Here is an 18,673-nt window from a genome sequence, read left to right as displayed (position 1 = left end):
TTCAAGTCGATAGATTGTTGTGACGTAGGGATAGGGTTCCAATAGATTGGGGTTAGGTTCAAGCATATTGCGGGTCAAATGTGTACGGGTTCTATACCTGAAGAACAACTCAATTGGTAAGAGCTGAGGCCTGAGGGGCATATGAGTTGAAGATGGAAAAGTCCATGAATCAAATAATCCTTGGAGGAGAAATTTGGCCGACAAAAAAAAAGTATTATATAGGGTTCTAGAAAGAAATTTTGTAGTAACATATTTGGATATTATGAGAATCCATATTTTGGAACCGGATTTAAATTTTGAATATCCAATTTAGGTTTTAAAATATAAAAGTGGGTTTCATTATGTATACCCGGTTTTAGACAGTATATATGGGCTTTTAGATTTTGGTTTGGATATGGTCAATTATGAATTAACAGAGCCCACTGTCATCACTGACCCTCGTTTATTTCTAGTCTAGGCCTACAATTGACCTAAAAAAATAGTCTAGGCCAACAACACATTAAAATGAGAAATTTTAGTAGAAAGTTTATAGATTTGATCATCCGCCAATATAACATATTTAAAAAACTAGGACTTTATACAAAATGATCTGACGAAGATGACCACTTTCAAGAAAAAAGTGTAATACCAAAGATGGAAGACTGAACTTAAAATGAATGTTTGATTATATACTGGAGTGATTATAAAAAAATTAAAAATATGCAGAAGAAAGAAGCTAAAACTTATACTGAATTGCCTGACCTCTTGCCGCCTGATTCCATTCTGCGGCTTCTTTTTGTCACTCCATTCTTGTCATCCCTCTGTAGTATATACTAGATGAGAATGAGATTATCAAAAGAAAATGATATTTCCAATTTCTAAGAAGATCCTATGATGAGAATCTTACTGTGATGAGGATCTTACACTTTACAGTTTACATATATACATATATACATCTAACATATTTACCATAGACCAAATCAAATATTCAATGTTATCTTAGCATGCACCAACAAATGATCAAACGTGTGAAATTTTCAAATTGCTGTTGTTTTTGTCATTCTACCTTGTCCATTCATAGTTAAGAAAAGGAAGAAAAAAAAAATGGTAATGAACACAAACTGACTCAACATTCAAATTGTTATAAGACGTGCCCATAACTAGAAACTTTGGTAAAACAGGAAATCCGGAAAGAAAGAAATTATAAAAATTGGTCACAAAAATAAAAACACATTAATGCAATTACAAGTTACCTTGGAGAAAGTGAGGTGACATTTGTGGCTCTTAGTTTCCAATAAACAATTTTCTATTACCAACATTCTGAACTCTGACATTAGAACAAGCAATGTAAATGTAATGGTGCAATAGAGATTATCATTGAACAAGCCTTTTTCTTACTAAATTTGAAGAGATGAATAAATCGTGAAAGAGAAACATTAGTGAAGAACTAACTGACCTCAATATAACTAGAGAGCCTTGGAACAATTTTCTCTTGTCATTTCCAGTGAAGATGATATTTTGATGAGCACCAAGCAGAGAGATAAAGTGGGCAATCTTGCCGAAGTAAACAAGGGATCGATTTGTAAGTGTTATTATAAGCCTACAAGTTCTGAAAAAAAGAGACAATGTGTAAGTGAGAGTGAAGGGGACAATTGTGTTAAATGATTGCATTGAATTGAACATGAAAACTGAAACTTGGTGTTATTTCAAATGAACACGCAAAGGACAGAGTACATATATGGATACAGGCACACACGTAGGTAGGCAACTACTTACTATTTTGAATTTGAGGTATAGCGTTTTGCAGAGCAGGCCTGGTTAGGAGACTGACTATTACTATTGACTAATTAATGGATCTTGTCACGTGAAGGATGGGCTATAAACAGTTACCTCAATCTCTATTAATGTGACTACTGCCACTAACACTGTTTGTAAAAGTGTGTCTTTCATCGATCTTATTGTGACTTTAACTGGTATTAGTCCGAGTATCGGTACGGATGAATCAGGTACATTTAAAGGGTCATCACCAACAACTATTTAATGCATGAATGTGAAGAGAAATTGATATAAAATTTTACAACAATGTTCAGCAAAGGACCACTGATTGGTTCAAAATACCACTAGTAGGAAGACTTGGTTAACGAAACTCAAGGATGAAACTTGACTGGTGTGTATTTAATTTTTTTAATTAACCACCCACACATGGTTTCCAGCAAAGGACCACTGATTGGTCAAAATACCATTCCTGCAATTATTGGAGAGACTGGCTCGTACTAAATAACATTACTAAAATTTTAACATTAACTTTCACAAAATAGCCCGACGATCAAAAAACGTGACTCGTAGACTCAATATCTTAAAATTTTAGGCAAACATATAATGTCTTGGAGAAAAAAGGAAGTGACTTAAAAGAGAAGAGAAGAAACTTTGGAAAAGAAAACCCATACAAAAAGAAACTAAGTGACTTAGTAAAAAAAAAAACAATTGTCAACATTACACCAATCAATCAAATATTAGATTAATATGTAATCAATCTAACACTACTTGAAAATGGGTATTCTGCTCAGAAATGAAAATCATTTTTCTTATAAATATCTTAATATAAATCATTTCACTGTGCAGTTTTGTGACCCCCATTAAAACAAATACAGGAAGGAAGATAACCAGTACTGCCGTTCTTTTTGACTTTCTGGATTGCTTTCATAGACCATGTTGTGTAGAATAGAGAGCAAGAAGATCACCATATCAATGCCAAGGAAAGCAGGGTCTAGCTAGTAGCTGAGCTAACATAGACAGCTCTTGCGATGATTAGTACAAGCCTAAGTTTAAGCATCCCCACCAAATGCGCTAAAAAGAACATGTACCCTAAAACTCCTTTTACAGAGAGAAAACATCATAAATCATAAATGAAGAAATTTTAAGCTGATCTCAAACACTGTCAGACTATGGCGATCTGAATCGTGAATAGTGGTTAGTCATCATTGTCATGAACAGGAAATAGCTGAAAAGTATCATTTTTTATACAACAATTGAACAAATTTATGCGGATGTGAAGAAAGCCAGATCCTATCTGTCTGTACTCTAAATCCAGAAAAGAACTAACAAATAAAGCTAGCTCATTGAATCAATAATGTGAAGTCCCTAATCATCTATTACACCAGATATTGAAAAGAAAAGTACAACCCATAAAATATGCAGGGGGTTGTGATTTTCGTTCTAAAATCTACAAACTGAGATAACATTTTGTTCTCTATTACTTGCTGAGCAGTCGGTTTTTGATTTTAATGCGAATTTTCGGTGCACCAGATGTACCTTCGGATGCCTCAGGTTTGGTTGCATCGATCCTTCTGAATTCTGATTGAGAATTATACCCGCTAGGTTCAACAGATTTCAGCTGTTTTGCAACATCCACTTCAGGTTCCTCTTTTTTACTTGACAAGTCTACTGAGGATCTTTTTGCTGCATCACCCTGGAGTTTTGCCATCTCTTTTTCCTTGCGTTTTTTCTCTTTCTTCAAACGTTTTCGCTCCAAATACTCTGGATCATCTCGGTGTTCTTTCTTCCGTTTCTTATCCTTGCTTTTGTGTTTTTCTTTCCCTCGTGCAGAAATTTCTTTACCCAATGATCCTCCATCAACATCAAATCTTGAAGCTGAAAGAGTTTGAAGGCTAACATATCTTCGTGCATCAGCATCAATATTGTTATCATGGATAATACTAGATGATGACGGGTTTTCTGGCTGCGGTTGTGAGTGAACAACACTTGAATCAGCAGTGCATTGGAGCTCTTTAACCAATTCATCACCATTACTCAAAAATTTTGCACTACCGATACTGGCAGTCATGCGAGAACAATGATCATGGCAAGAATTCACTTCCTCAATATTATGATTACTGATGCTTAGAGTCTCTACAAAATTTCTCTGAGGTGCATCCACAGAAACTGAACTGCTAGCTCCATGATCCATTTCATTACGAGCGCCTAAAGAACGCTCAACCATTTGATTATCAGTATCAGCTCTACTGGTAGCAGAAGATTGTTTAACCTTGATTTTAATTGGCCTTTTCCTTTCATGGCTATTGGATACAGTATCAGCTTCCTTGGAAACTTCATTGGGAGCTTCAATTGGCGCTTCATGTTGAAATTCTATCAAGACCTCTTTGGGAATCTCAAGAGGCGCTTCTTTTAGAGCTTCAACATCCGCTTGTTTGGGAGCTTCACAAGTTTGATCCTTTGGAGATTCAACAAGCGCATCACTCAAACCCTCAGTCATGGCCAAATCTTGTGTAATGTTTAGGGTAGAGCTTGGCATTTCCAAAGGTTTATTTTCTAAATCAAGAACAAGTATGTTCCTCTGAGAGTTACAAGCTTCTGTAAGACTCATATGCAACGTTCTATTTTCCCTGGGTATCCCATGTAGAGTTGGAGGTCTGCAGACAAAAAACATATTAAAATCAAAAGGAATTTCTTTTTAATCATATAGATACAAAATCTTCCAGAATATAAACACGCAAACACACACAGATTACAGACTGACATTTTTTAGCAGAATGTTTAAACTTCTACAGACCTTCCAAGTTAAAAACCATTGAAATTATCCCTTCCAAGTTAAATTACTTTAGAACTAGAATATCAAGGTCACTCAAACAATAGCTGGAAGAAACTCTCTACAACTACAACATTCAAATTCCATTTAATCCAATGAACTACAAGAATGAAAAAAGTATTTATAAGTAAAAAGGTAGTAAAAAAGTACGTTAGACTGACGGGGTAGAAATGAAAGAGCTGGTAAGTAAGAACTTGCAAATAATTGCTTTTGTTTTAAGCAGGCGGATCTAATATTCACACAACAGCATAGCTATAAAATCGGAAAGGAAGTCTTTCATTTCTATAAGAGTGTATAATAATCATATTTCTACCTTTTTGCAAGTACTTGTAGTATACAGAACAAGTAGTGACGGAGAAAGACATTATTAAATGTCATGCGCCCTTCCAGTAAACTGAGCAAAGAGACAAGAGTTTCGCTTGCAATTTCATCATTTGAATTCAATCCATCTCTCATCTGACATAGCCTTATAATATGGGTAGCCAGTTTTAATTGCCCTGCATTCAAGGAATGTAAATTTACCTAAATGTAATCAAAGGGGAGATTTAAAGAGGAAATGAGAAAATATATATATATATTCAAAGAAAAAGAGTATTCTTCCACAAGATAATGTCGAGTCTTTGCCAACCATGAAAGAAGGATAAAATCTTGTGTACCATGCAGCCACTTACAATTTGAACCACTAGCTCACTCTTGATTCATGTTTAAGTAAGAACTAGTTCACAGAAATCCAATACCAGGTGAGAATCAAGCTAGTTACTTTGTTTCTCTCTCCCTTATCTCCTTTCCCTTTAATTGAAATTTATTTTAATGAAGTTGTTGCAGGATGTAAACAATAATTTAGTATTAAAAGTCCAAAACCAAATTCAAGAAAAACTAAACATATTTATAACCAGTTCAACTTTTAGATGGATTTTATTGATAGTTTTAATTTAATCCTAACAGAACCAATTTTCTAGTTTGTAAATCATCTCCAATGATCCTGTATTAGGGAAAGGATTCACAACCTCTTAAGGAAGGCTCCTCCTCTACATATTTGATAAATAAAACCAGTGCTGCATCAATGTTCTTGCAGTGGAATTCAAGATCAAGGAGTGCTCGGCTTGCTTCAATCCGAACTTGCCAAATTGCCTTCAAGTCCCGAAAAGGTTTTACGAGTTCGTATACACGATCCTGTAGTAAAGATTAAGCATTACACATCTTCATGGCAACCCTTGAACTGAACTCTTATGCCAAATAAGAAGACACTTACAAGAGGAATGAACCCTGAAAGCTTTAAAGCAATCTGGGTCAATGTCCGGATACAACTAACAGTCAAGACTCCATTGTGGCTTGGCATGAGACTGGCAGAAGAAAGAAATGTTAGCCATAATCATAATTACAAGTAAAATGGATAATTCCAGCATAATTGGAAGCAATATGTCATTTTACCTATCAAATTGTAAAAGCCGGTCAATACGTTTGAGTAGTGATGACAATAGGAGAATACTCTGTAAGCAGTTTTACAGTCAGAAAGAAGCTTAATTGTCAAAATCAGGTTAAATAATGTTTACAAAAGTTATGATAAAGTGAGAACCACATTCATGATCAATAGAAATTTCCAGTTAGTGTGTGTATATATATATATATATGGCTCCAAAACCAGCAACCTCTATGGATATTATAGGAATGGATATTGCACAGCTCAAATTCAAACTTACGACCACAAAATTATCAACTCCCGACACTTTAAATTCAAGATCAGTACTTTTGGTTAATTATCAAGTATTTATGGAGCTTTATGATTAGGAAAAAAAAAGACGCGGCAAAGTCAGAGAAAGAGTAATAGTTCAGGAACCTGTTGCCCAAACTCAAGCTCGCCAACTGACTGGACCAACGCAGCAAGCCAGAAGACGTCAGAGTAAGGGTTCCCATTGTTGTCATTGTACTGCAAAAGAAAGGATGATTAAAATGACTAGAGGCACAAAGCTGTCAATAGGAAATTTATACAACCAAAAGCAAGAAGTAATATTGCCAAAATAGTAATCTAGCTGCCAAACCAACAAACCAGGAATCCAAAGGGCAATGATGTATGGCAATATGAACAACCATAAATAATGCAATAAAACAACAGCGTAAAGAAACATAGAACAGCTCAAATCAGTAAAAGTACATTGAATACCCTAGTTTTGGTTAGTTGAATCCTACAACAAGATAAGGGCAGAAAGTGGCTAGCTACAGTGTTGTTGATGAATGATGATAGATGGCAACTCATGGTAGGAGCAGGTGGCATTCTGGCAATTGTAGCTATACTCAAAACATATAGTAAACAAGACATGCATAATATACAGTTGAAAAATCTAACAATTTATGTCAGGAATTATAAGCATAACTAAAACATGATCAAGCTTCAACGCATCACAAAACCAAAAGAACCTTAAAGTGGGGCAAAGATCATAAGTAATAATAGAGAACAGAAAAATAAATGACGTAGCCTAAGGGGTTGGTTGGAAGGGGGTTTTGGAGGGAAGAGGGGAGGGCTTATTTTGAATTCTTAAATAAATAGTATTTAATTTTACAACTTTTTTGAAAAGTTGTGAAATGATAAACTAGCACAAATAATCAAATAATTTATTTATAATCACTTATATTATATAATTCTCATATTTTAAAAATAAAAAAATAAACCATTCCCTCCAAACAACCCCTTAGAACGAGATGTTCCCTGAAAGAAACCTAAGGAAATGGAAATTTTAGACTTCAGGATAAGGTTGTCAGAAAAAAATGCTGAGGTTCTGGTGGCAGAGTTGGGGTGACCAGACACCTAGGGATTATCAAGTGAGGTGGGTCATGGAAAATTTAAATACCCGTTTTTTTAAATCACAAAAATGACCTCAGACCACCATTTCAGTCGTCATGGTACACTGACACATATGACTGCTAGAGTGCTAGTGTGATAGTGTCATGGAGATTACAGCTGCTGCCAGATGAAATCCACAATGCCACAACTTCCTCATAGCATAGACTACCATGCTATAGCAGGATGGTGCCACCATGCCATGGCTGCACTTTAACTACGCTGGCATGTTTTATCTCAAAGACTCAAACCTTGAGCATTTATCTGTGTAAAAACTCAAGTCACCAGGCACTCAAGAATCACTGAATGGTGTTTAAGCCTATAGCACCTCAGGAATAAACATAAGATGCGGTAACATGATACCTTTTGGGGGGATAAAGCAAACAACTACTTTAATATAAAGGAGTTAAAAATCTATGTGCCAAAGTACAGACTGATATAAGGTTTCAGGGGCAACATGCTTCCTGGCCACCTTATACCAGTATACCTGTGAGAGCCAAGTAGAGAATGTTCAAAGCCAACACTCAATTTGACCCCCAAGGTTTGAAAAATTCAATTCATTTAAAGTAACTCCACTTTTCTATGATTGGAATCTTAGCACCATTAAAAAATTAATAAATATTATTTACTAAATAAATATGAAATTCGACCAAATAGCAACCAAGTGACCAACTGCTAATAAAATTCCCTTGTCCATTTGTCTCACGGTAACAAGTGGCTAATACTAAATTTCAATTCAATTCCATTTCTAAAAAATTATTTAGACAATTTCACATCTTCAGGTTAAGAGCTATTCATACAGACACTATAAACATGCTTTGTGATAATTCACTATCTCTATTACGTGTAAACTGCAGCAGAAAGTCACCAATACCTTCAGTAGCTGCAAAACAAACTCGATAGCCTCTCTCGGGCTTTTCTTGTCGGCAGCTCTGACCATAGCTACAGCATGTGGAATAGCCTAAAAAAGCCAATTGTTAAACATTGAGTTGCCGGTTATAAAAGAACATATGAAACAATGGTTTATTATCTAACCGCAGCAGAATATACATACCACTATAATTATCATAGGATGCAAAAAGAGTACTGATAATAAAAGCACATTTAAACAGAGGCACATTCAACATTCAGGTGTGTAACAAATTATTTCTGAAAAGAATGAAACAACCCCACATAATTAAGCATTGAAGATTAAAAAAAGAATACAACATTAAAATGGTTACTCCGAACTGAGATATTAAACAAGAATTCCCCAGAACTTTGAAATTTGAATAGCCACATTATTAGCGGTTTTGAATAGATGGAACATGAGAGTAATAATTGAATGATGGAAAGTATATAAATAAATTATATGAATCTCAAAATTTTGAGATCACGGACGTTCTCTCCTTACAACATCAACTCGACGTTCTCTCCTTACAACATCAACTCTACTTTTTTCCCACTCATGTGCCCCTTCTTCATAGTCAAGATACTGTAGGTGATCTTTTTCTTCATCACACCCTTCAGCTTTCACCCCTATAGGCCTATACCCAGCTTTTTGTAGTTGGGGTAGGAGGGGGTAATCTTGACTGGGAGCATTGCTATTATATTTCTGTATTTCCTTCAACTTTTACAAGTGATACAATGTACCGTTTTTAGGTAGGATGTTTTCCTATCAAATCTCTGGTCCGATGTAGGAAGAGAAATGCATATAGCAGTCATTGGACCAAATTCTAAAATTTCATTGGACAAATATTATATAACTGCAAAAGTTCATTAAAAAGTTATATAATCCCAAAAGCAATTATTATCCTCAAGATCAGAGCAAGCTATTGCCTTTGGATGCAATATTGCAACCTACCCATTACTGTGTAGTATTTTATGTTGAAACTTGAACAAACCAAGGAATAGAGATTTATTAAAGCTTGACCATTAGGGTAAATAGGTACAACAATTATATGGACATTTATTTAGTAATACCAGTATCTTTCTTTAGTGAAAATATATATTCCATAATAATTAATGCAATTCCAACTACCGTGCTTATAGAGGTTATTTGTCAAAATTGTTTAAAATATATAATATGTTACAAGACTATGAAAGAAAATACACCTAAGATACACCGGAACAAGTTACATTTGAATGAGTACACCTAACTACCTCAAGAGCAACACAAGTTCAAAAATCTAGCAACTGCCATGTGTATAACACAACAGGAATCCATTACAGGACAAACTTGCACATAGGTGGATTTTGACTAACACAAATATAAGCAGTTGCATCGTACATAAGATTTGCATAAAATGCAAGCATCTTTTAAAAAAATCAACATGAAACTACATGTGATGGCCCTCAAAAAAAAACGGTCAAGACAATATTCAGAATATGTATAATCACAAACATATTTCAATCACTTCAGATCAGGCATAACTTCATACACATCCTACCTCCTTGCATTACCTCAAGAACAAAATACTCAGCAAAATCATGAAAATCATTTGGCCTGGCAAGAGTAGTAAACAAAAACAAAAAAACAAGAAATGGTCACTTACTATTTTCAGAGGTTAAATGAGAGAAATTGAAACAATAATTTGAGCAGTCTTACTTTGGGAGTCCTATGTCAGGATCAAACCTCCGACTCTTGTAAAATTTCACCAAATGAAGTAGTCCAGAAAAATCAGTTTCCTGCTAGACAGTGAAATGAAGAAAAATTAGCCACCATGTGATAATGAAAAAGAAACAACCATCAGCACATCTTATCAATTGTCAACATTAACGTGTATTTGTAGTAGGTGTAACAAATCTAACCATAATTCAAAATTTCAAAATTCATATTTCAATTAATTATATCCATGAACTTCACATCATGTCATGCAAGCATGCAACAGTTAAGTCAAATATTTAGAAACACAGTTAATCCTGAACTTGATTACCTCAAATGAATTTCAAAGATCCAAAAAGCAACCCATGTTTGTATGACATACTTAACCAGCATAAAACTTTGATTTGGAGTACAACAACGTACGAATTTGAATTAAAAGAAAAAGAACAAGTGAATATTTTTTTTCTTAGGTACTAAGATTTACTATAAGGGGGGTTGTCAAATTATCAGAAGTTAATAATTATATTAAAATCACATCTGACAAATTATTCAATTAAATTAAGGATAGCCTAATTGAATCACACTCTGCTCATGAATTTAGTTTGTGTTTTGCAATCAACTGATATTACATGAAGTCATAAAGCAATAAGTATTCTAGTATTTGAATACCTCAGATGCTGAATTTGCCAATGCAAATGCTGCTTCAATTCTTACTCTCCAAAAAGCCTTGAGTTTGGACCAAAAAACTCCAGATATTAATTTAATATTTTAATCAATTATAGAAAATACTATACACTACATAGAGGAACCACACCTTGGAGTCACTGAGAAAATTGTTTAGAGCATTCACAACAGAAAACGATAACTGGGGGGATGCTTCAAGAGCTGCAATTGCTTGTGCCTGAGCAATAACATCTTTGTCCTTTTCTAATTGATTAATCTAAAAGAACACATCAACTGTCCAGAATCAATAAATCAATTAACTAATTAATAAAAAAATACAAAATAGTAACACCAACACAAATGAATGAACATGATTAGTTTCTAACAAAGCCAAAAAAAACATCACAACATTGCATCATTACATGTTTTACATATTTGGCCTTTTGTTTCCTCAATAGATTAAAGGAGGTTCTAGTCATAGACTAGTATTGAAAATTCATAGGCAATAGAGGGCAGGGATCTCACATGTCAAACACCAGCACGCAGAAGAAATAGTGGATAATAGTTAATACAAATAACACCAGTCATGCATTGAACCAACAACAAAATCCATTGGCTAAACCAGCAATTCTCACTGTTGCTGGTTAAGTTGATTAAATGACACACAAGACAAAGAAGTCTAAGATTAAAATTTATGACCTCATAGGATGAAAGCTCAACATCATATCAGATTTTTTCTAACAACACAAATGGTGAAGACCAGACAAGGTAAGTATTAGGAATTCATTTTAATATAAGACAACAAAGACATAAAAATTCTCATCAGGGTGAGTAAAATAATTGTCTGCATAGTGCATAAACACAAAAAAGAAGTATATAATTGAAAATATGTGGTTCATGCACTAGCAAAACACTCAATGATTCAAAAGAATCAACAGGCTGTGCCACTACCAGTCTACTAAAATCTTGTCCTTACCCACATCTGTACTGGTTGATTAAAATGAACCTCAGCAAGGTACTCCATGTCAGGATCTGCTCTGATCCATAATAAAGGGGACTCAGTACTGCTATATCACAAGAAAATGTCAGAAAAACTCGATGACAATGTCACCAAATGATAGCAAAGAAGAAAGGAAACAAATATACCTCGAGCGTATATCCATGGAAGGCACATCACCATTATCATCAGAGCCATCAATTTTTAAACCTTTCTTAGGCTTCTGAAAGCGTCTAGCAGCAAGCCTTGAATGGCATTGTATTTCCAATAGTTGCCATGCTTCTCCAGCCATAGGTAGAATTGGATGGTCATACATACCATCAAGTTCATATACCCGTATGCTCATCATACCAGGCCATCCAGTATCTCCATCTTTATTTTCAGAATCTGGTTTAATATCAAGAATGGATGTACTTGAAGCCTGCAATGCTGTGCATTCCCGCAACACAGCCAATTCAACCATATTCTTCCTTTTGTTATAGGAGAACCCCATTCTTAGCAGCAGCAAAAAGTAACCCATTAGAATAAGAACACAGAAAAGCACTCAAACATTAAACAAAAAGTAACAAGCAAATCCATATTTTTCACCTTAAATCAGGACATCCACAAGAACCGACCCATCGAGGGAAGAAATCTTTAAGAAATGGACGCTCAAGATTTCCAACCTTATTAGCGAAATGTCGAAACTGCATATTAATGAAAGCCAATTATCAGATCCACATTATATTGATCAAATCAAAAGCCCCTGAGGATACTTAAGCAAAGGCTGCACGGGTATTAAACTACACTTGCATTTCTCAGCTTGAGTAAAATTACAAGGAATTGAAGCTTGTCCTATTTTCCTTATCGAAAGCTATTTCCAGGCAATTCATCAATTATCTTGTCCACCCTTCACTTGAGCTTATAAATTATAAATTGACTTGCTAAATGTAAAATATGTACTTTAACTCTTGTCTAGCAAATGACTTTTCTTGAAATCTAATGAATTCCAAATCTATAGTTTTATATAAACCCTAGAAACCCTTATTCAATTATTCCATTGCTCCATGTTCCAACCATGAGTCCCTTATTTCTTCAACACTCCAAATGTTTCTCACGCTACTCCTTACTTCTATCTGCACCAGCTTGGTAGTTGGTACCACAAGGAAATTTATATTCTATATCTAAGTCATATCCATACTTATGTAATTATAGATAGACAACCAATAGAAATGGCTTGACAGTATCATAACTCCAGGGAAGAGTTTGTGAAATTTCCTTAAACAATTACACCAAGCATGCATAGATGAATTGGCAGTCTTAAAATTATTCACCAAGTGCTGATAAATGAATTGGCATAAGAATTTCAGAAGAAAGAAAGAAAATGAATAAAAAAATCATTTCTGATAAATGAACTACTCTGTAAGCGAATCTAATTACAGAAAAAACTAAACAGCTATACATCTTGATTTCAAAATAATATCATACATGTGCTGTGCAGGCAATACTTCAAAGAATTTACTGGGCCAGAAGCTTATTACCTCCTTAGTACTAAGTGTTTTCATGGAACGTGATTTATCTTGAGCTCGAGCAACTATAGTTTGCAAAATCTAAACATGAAAACAAACAGAGACAATAATTATAATCATCGAATCTCACTAAAAAGGGGGGAATTAAGAAGTAACCAGAACAAAAGTAATACTACCGATGACAAATCCAGATTCCAGCATATTTAGAAAAGTCAGAACTAAGAAGGTCAAATAGTTTAAGGGTCAAGAACTCACTCTACGGAAAGATTCAGGACCCATCTGCTTTTCCAACATCTGAAGAACTGCCACCTTGAATAAAGTCATGTTGAAAAAAGAGGAATGATGAGTATTGGCTTATTTCCATATGATTAAAAGTGAAAAAAATAAGTAAAAGCAAAAGGAAAAAACTTACAGACTTCCATGATCTTATTTTTCCATACAAACCAATTGACTGTGTTCCATATAAATCCTTACAAGAAGCTGAACAGCTCAAAGCTGTCGCTCCACTATTATCAACTTTGCAAACAGCACAATTTGCCTGTAGATTGATTTACATCAGCATAAAAAAATGCAATAGCATATTAACTGTTACACATGGTCAAATCAGAAGATAATGCTCTGCTGCTTCATCTTAGCTTGACATTATCTTACTTAGTTTAATCATGACAATCAAAGAGCACAAGATGTTAAATATAAAAATGAAAACCCCAGCAGAAAAATTAGAATGCTTCAAGCTTTTGAAATTAAGTAACTGTAGAATGCTTCAAGCTTTTGAAATGAAGTAACTGTAGAAAATAAGTAATTAATCAATTAAAGCAAATCCAGAGTTCAGAGAATATTTTTTTGAGTCTGCTTGATATTTGAAATTTCAAATCAGCACTTCAAAACCACGGTGAGTAAGAAATGCATGAACAGTCAAACGTTCACACAACCAAAAAGTGTACAGTACCATAATTTGTAACAGCCTAATGCTAGATGAGTTAACCGTCGCATATATCACATTAACAAGAAAAAAAAAACCAAACCTTGTATCTCAGGTACCGTGCCTCATTGTTTCCCAAATGTTTCTTAATGAAAAAATCTGTCAAGAAACCAGCAAGCCCTTCCAAGAGCCACTCTGCAACATGCAAATAAATATTCACCAATTGTTAGAGGTAACACGATTTCTGCAACAAAGAAACAAATTAAACCAACAAAAAACCAATTAAGAATTACAATATCCTCTGTTATGTTACCATCATTTGGTGCCTCGGGAGAGATATACACTCCAAACCACTGTCTTGCAAGGGCATATGCAAGCTTGACCCTTGTATCAATAGTCTGCCACAACAATATGAGTTATTATCCACTGAGCATTAAGATGGCAAAGGAGCAAAATCATAAATGGAAAAGCCCATTGAGAAAGAAAAACAGTTTATTGTTCACTCACAAAGAATTTGATAAAAAAATAGAAAATAAATTAATTTAAACGAACGAACCTGGTCAATAACCTTCTCATCAAACAAAACTTGAGAACTTAGAATACTCATAGAGGCTCCTGAACTCAATGATGAAACTGCCATCTCAGGCTCTATGAAAACTTGCTTGTATGAATCAAATGGGAAGTCTAAAGAAAGATAATCCTTATAGCAGCTGCTCACCAATAAAGTCCAAACATCAAATCGTTAATTCAATTTTAAGATAAGCATCCTGTACTAGGCTAGTAAAATTGCAATTATCACATGTCAAACCTGAAGGCACTATGGAAAAAATCCACTGTATTCCTCATCTTTGACAGATTCGGTGGCAAACACATATGTGATACAAGACTAAATTGGTGATCAGGAAGAATTTCAAAAGGGGCAACAGCCAAAGATATCCACCTTGCAGCAACTGGAACATCCAATTTATAGACATATGTTTTCCTAGGAGGATTGTCTTTGCTTAAGACCTGAAAAGGAAAGCAAATTCAAGCATATACAAATTTAACTATGCAAGGCCTATAGAGGTAAATTACTACAGGGGGGGGAGGCAACATTCAATACATAGTTTATGTTTCATTCATAGCATGTAGAAAATAGCATCAACCGAAGAATAAAACCAAAAATAATATTTTTCATTCCCGATTTGGACAGAGGGCATCCTGCCTTCCCCTTTCTCCTTCATAGCATGGAAGTAAATGACAAAGTGAGAAACTGCTTGAAAACTAGTGAATTGTGATAGTTAAATGTACTCTTTGAAATAGAGAGTTAAATAAAACAAGCTAAACCCAATGGGCAGGACTCTTGGCTACATAAATCCTTGACCTAGAGATGCATGCGGTGAGCATGAATTGAACATGCGACCTTCAGATCTTCAATCTGACGCTCTCCCAATTAAGCTATCACCGCAAATCAAGCACCACCAGCAAGAAAACAAAACCACACCTGTAGTCTGGCAGAGTTGTATCAACTAACAACAAATCAACAATAATAGCCGTATATGGCTGACAGAGAGTGACCCCGCAAACTAGCACCAGTCAGGAATCGAAGTCCAGGCCACAGATAGTCATAGATGTGTCAAAATGACAGGTATAAGTACAGACAAGGTTATTTTTGCTATGAATGTTATTATCCCAAAAGAACAAAAAAAAAAGAGAAACAAAGAAAAGAAAAGGTATGGGCATATGGGGAAGGCTGCATGAAGTCCAAAAAGGAAGAGTAGATAAAATGTCCACAATGCTCAATCTCAAAGGTTTACAGGTTAATCAAAAATATCACACACAGGAAAAGCAGGCAGCAATCTTAAATGTATGACATTCCTCCTTGAAGCTATTTCAATGATCAGGTGAGTAGATTGTAAATATGTAGATTGGAAAAAGTCATGAGCCAACTAGCCCAAAAGCTTCAGCTATTAGGTGAAGACACATGAATGGTTTAAATTATATTTGCAACACACCTCCTCATGCAAGAGCCCATTGGGCTTGAAGGGTGAACAATGCACAGGTCCACCACCGTGTGCTCAAATTCAACTTTTTATTAGATTAATGGGGACAACAAAAATTGAACCCTAGACCACTTGATCATAGAGGCACTGATACCATGCCAAGAACTATTCCAAAAAGCTAATTTGGTTGAAGACACATGAATAATTTTTATATTATATTTCTAAAAGGAAGCCACACAATTCAGTAGACAAAACAGAGTCATAGCAACGCATTTCCTCATTCAACCAGACATTCAAAGCTTCAATGTAAGGCAGCAAAAGAGAGTAACTACTAATAACCATAATAAGGGGGGGAAACCATTTCTAATACTTTAAATGGTAGCCACTAATCAGTCACTACTACATCCATTTCTTTTGTAAAGCAATTTCTAGGTTTCGGCATTTCTTAAAGAAAAAATGAAGTAATCATACTAGATTTGGTCAGCGGTTGGAATTAAAGAAATTCAAATTCCCAAACATGGTTTGACTTGGCAAGAAACTACATAAACTTATCAACATAATACAACTCCTAAATATTATCACCTTGCTAACATAGTATTTCACGTGCTTTTGAACTAAAATTCAAGCACAATAAGATTATTCATCATTACCTGATATAGCAAGCTTCCAGTACTGACAGCCACAAGATTGTGAGCTACAGTGAACTCCAGGTCATAGCTGAACATGAAAAAAAAAAACTTCAAAAAGTTTATACATGTAAAACAAATTTTGTTTTTATTATTATTATAAAACGTGTGCACCTGGTGCGTGCACACACAAATGGGGAAGTGTTTTAAACAGTTCATACCAGCATCGCTGTGAATTGTCATCTATACAAGGGAACCAACACCTCGCTCTCCTTATCTGATTATCAGTATGAAGCAAATTATCTCTGAAGTGGATTCCTGTCTCCGCCTTTTCTACCCAATAGTCAATACGAACAGATCTCACATTCTGCACCCAACATTAACCTACATGAGAAAACACAAACAGTAAACCTCACCAGTCCACAACAACTCATTTCTCACATTCCACCACCACATTTTTGGGGAAGGACTCCACACTAGCCCACCAATTACAAACCCTAACCAATTTCTTTCCGGTGAGCTGACTCAAAGACACGTATATGTATAACGTATATCAAAAAGCAAAATATGAAGAAAATACAATACAAACATCAGACTCTGGTCCCATTATGAATAAATTGCACGCGCAGCCTCTTGACGAGAAATGTGGAAAATCGAAGCAGAAAACGATGTTCATAAATCACATTGTTACTATACTGAGCCCTAAGTACCACATAGTCAACTTCAGATAATTAAAATTTTGAACTATCTACATATTATAAAATTCAGTATGTCTGATTACTTTCGAAGATTCAAAGTTTTCTGTTTGCAATAACTTTTTATGATACATAACTGCGAATTTATACATATTACTACTAAAAAATTCAGTTCCCGATTTCCATGTCTAGGGTTCACAACTATCTAGTAACAAAACGTTGAAGAAGAACTGTTCAATGTTCACTGTTCAGTGTTCAACACCCTGGTCAGTAACAAAAGCAAGGGTGTATGTAGTGTAGAAGCAGCAACTATAACCTGCTTAGGCTCAGCAGAGTGGAACCCATTTTCAGAAACAGGTTGCTCCTGCTGTTCAGTCTCAGGCTTGAAGGGTTTACAGCAGTTGATGAGCAAATTGGGGACGAGTTCTTTCTCGAGAGAAGACAAGTACAGTGACGCAGCTTCATCAGCAGCAGAGCTAGGAGAAGACACCGAGCTCCATCTCTTTCCATCCTCCTCCACCTGCTGCTGTTGATGCGGGTAGTATTCGAACTCCGTAGGCTCACCATCAACCCAAACACCTCCAATCCCTAGATTCTCCGCGTGCAGCCCTACGATTCCGATCTCCGGTACCGCGATTTTCAATTCAGTGTACCTGCGAGTGAAAAACACAAAATCGAATCTGAAAATTGAAATCGAACTCGAACAAACCCTAATCGAAAACGAGAGTGATGATTTTCAGTGAGGAATTGGGGAACGAACCCGTAGAGGAGGCGTTTGTGGAGGTCGATGGAGAGGCAGAGCTTTTGGTGGTGAACGATGGCGCCGGAGTTTTCAGGCTTGGAGTCTTCGTTCTTGGGCTTGCGAGGCTTCGCCATGAGAGAACCAACTCGCTCAGTGGAGGAGTAACCAAATCGAGGTCTCTTCCTTTCTCTTTCTCGTGTGTGTTCGTCACAACTAGCTCGAGTGATGTGTTATTTATAGATAAAAGAGAAACGAATGAGGATAAAAAAAAAAGTTAAATATGTTTTTCGTCCCTGGACTTTCAGCGAGTGCTGGTTTTCGTCCCTCGTCGGAGTAAAAGCTGACTTTAGTCCTTGAACATAAGGAAAATAGCTGGTTTTCATCCTGCCGGAGTGGTGGCGCTGACCACCGTGGCCACATGTCACGGGAAGCCTATGTGGCATTGCCACATCAATTAATGAACACAGCTGGATTTTTTATTCTTTTTTTTTATTCTTAATCTCAAATCACTAATAACAATAACTAAATCTTAT

General features: G+C 35.5%; 1 protein-coding gene and 1 non-coding gene across 5 annotated transcripts; both read right to left on the bottom strand.

The window, feature by feature from the left end:
- Positions 1-2,933: 2,933 nt before the first annotated feature.
- On the bottom strand, positions 2,934-18,348 carry LOC130714501 (transcription initiation factor TFIID subunit 2). 4 transcript variants are annotated; one of them, XM_057564399.1, is made up of 25 exons: positions 18,159-18,348; positions 17,715-18,051; positions 16,925-17,070; positions 16,728-16,794; positions 14,904-15,103; positions 14,652-14,805; positions 14,409-14,493; positions 14,199-14,290; positions 13,586-13,711; positions 13,429-13,482; positions 13,186-13,254; positions 12,254-12,351; positions 11,815-12,159; positions 11,645-11,735; positions 10,820-10,945; positions 10,675-10,731; positions 10,009-10,091; positions 9,864-9,906; positions 8,296-8,382; positions 6,423-6,512; positions 6,017-6,075; positions 5,838-5,928; positions 5,593-5,758; positions 4,899-5,082; positions 2,934-4,409 (listed from the first exon to the last, which is right to left on the bottom strand). In XM_057564399.1, exons 1-25 carry the CDS (start codon positions 18,272-18,274, stop codon positions 3,233-3,235), a joined length of 4,143 nt encoding a protein of 1,380 aa, XP_057420382.1. In that variant the 5' UTR covers positions 18,275-18,348; the 3' UTR covers positions 2,934-3,232. The 4 variants fall into 4 exon arrangements, with proteins under 4 accessions (XP_057420382.1, XP_057420383.1, XP_057420384.1 ...); XM_057564400.1 differs by having other exon boundaries at positions 10,009-10,088; XM_057564401.1 differs by having other exon boundaries at positions 11,645-11,732.
- On the bottom strand, positions 15,470-15,542 carry TRNAF-GAA (transfer RNA phenylalanine (anticodon GAA)). Its single transcript has one exon. It is a non-coding gene; the product is annotated as a tRNA-Phe (tRNA).
- Positions 18,349-18,673: the final 325 nt, after the last annotated feature.

This window comes from Lotus japonicus, chromosome 4 (genome assembly GCF_012489685.1).
Source record: "Lotus japonicus ecotype B-129 chromosome 4, LjGifu_v1.2".
NCBI lineage: Eukaryota > Viridiplantae > Streptophyta > Magnoliopsida > Fabales > Fabaceae > Lotus > Lotus japonicus.
Note: the sequence above shows the minus strand (reverse complement) of the source record. Positions and strands in the feature narration are given on the sequence as shown.

What these genes read in the sequence shown, in the direction of transcription:
- LOC130714501 (XM_057564399.1), bottom strand. Translation starts at nt 18,274, where the DNA reads ATGGCGAAGCCTCGCAAGCCCAAGAACGAAGACTCCAAGCCTGAAAAC. An exon ending in GGAGGAGCCTTCCTTAAGAG is followed by an intron (nt 5,083 to 5,592) that starts GTTGTGAATCCT and finishes CCTTGAATGCAG; the next exon opens with GGCAATTAAAACTGGCTACC. An exon ending in CTACAAGTACTTGCAAAAAG is followed by an intron (nt 4,410 to 4,898) that starts GTAGAAATATGA and finishes TTTTGTCTGCAG; the next exon opens with ACCTCCAACTCTACATGGGA.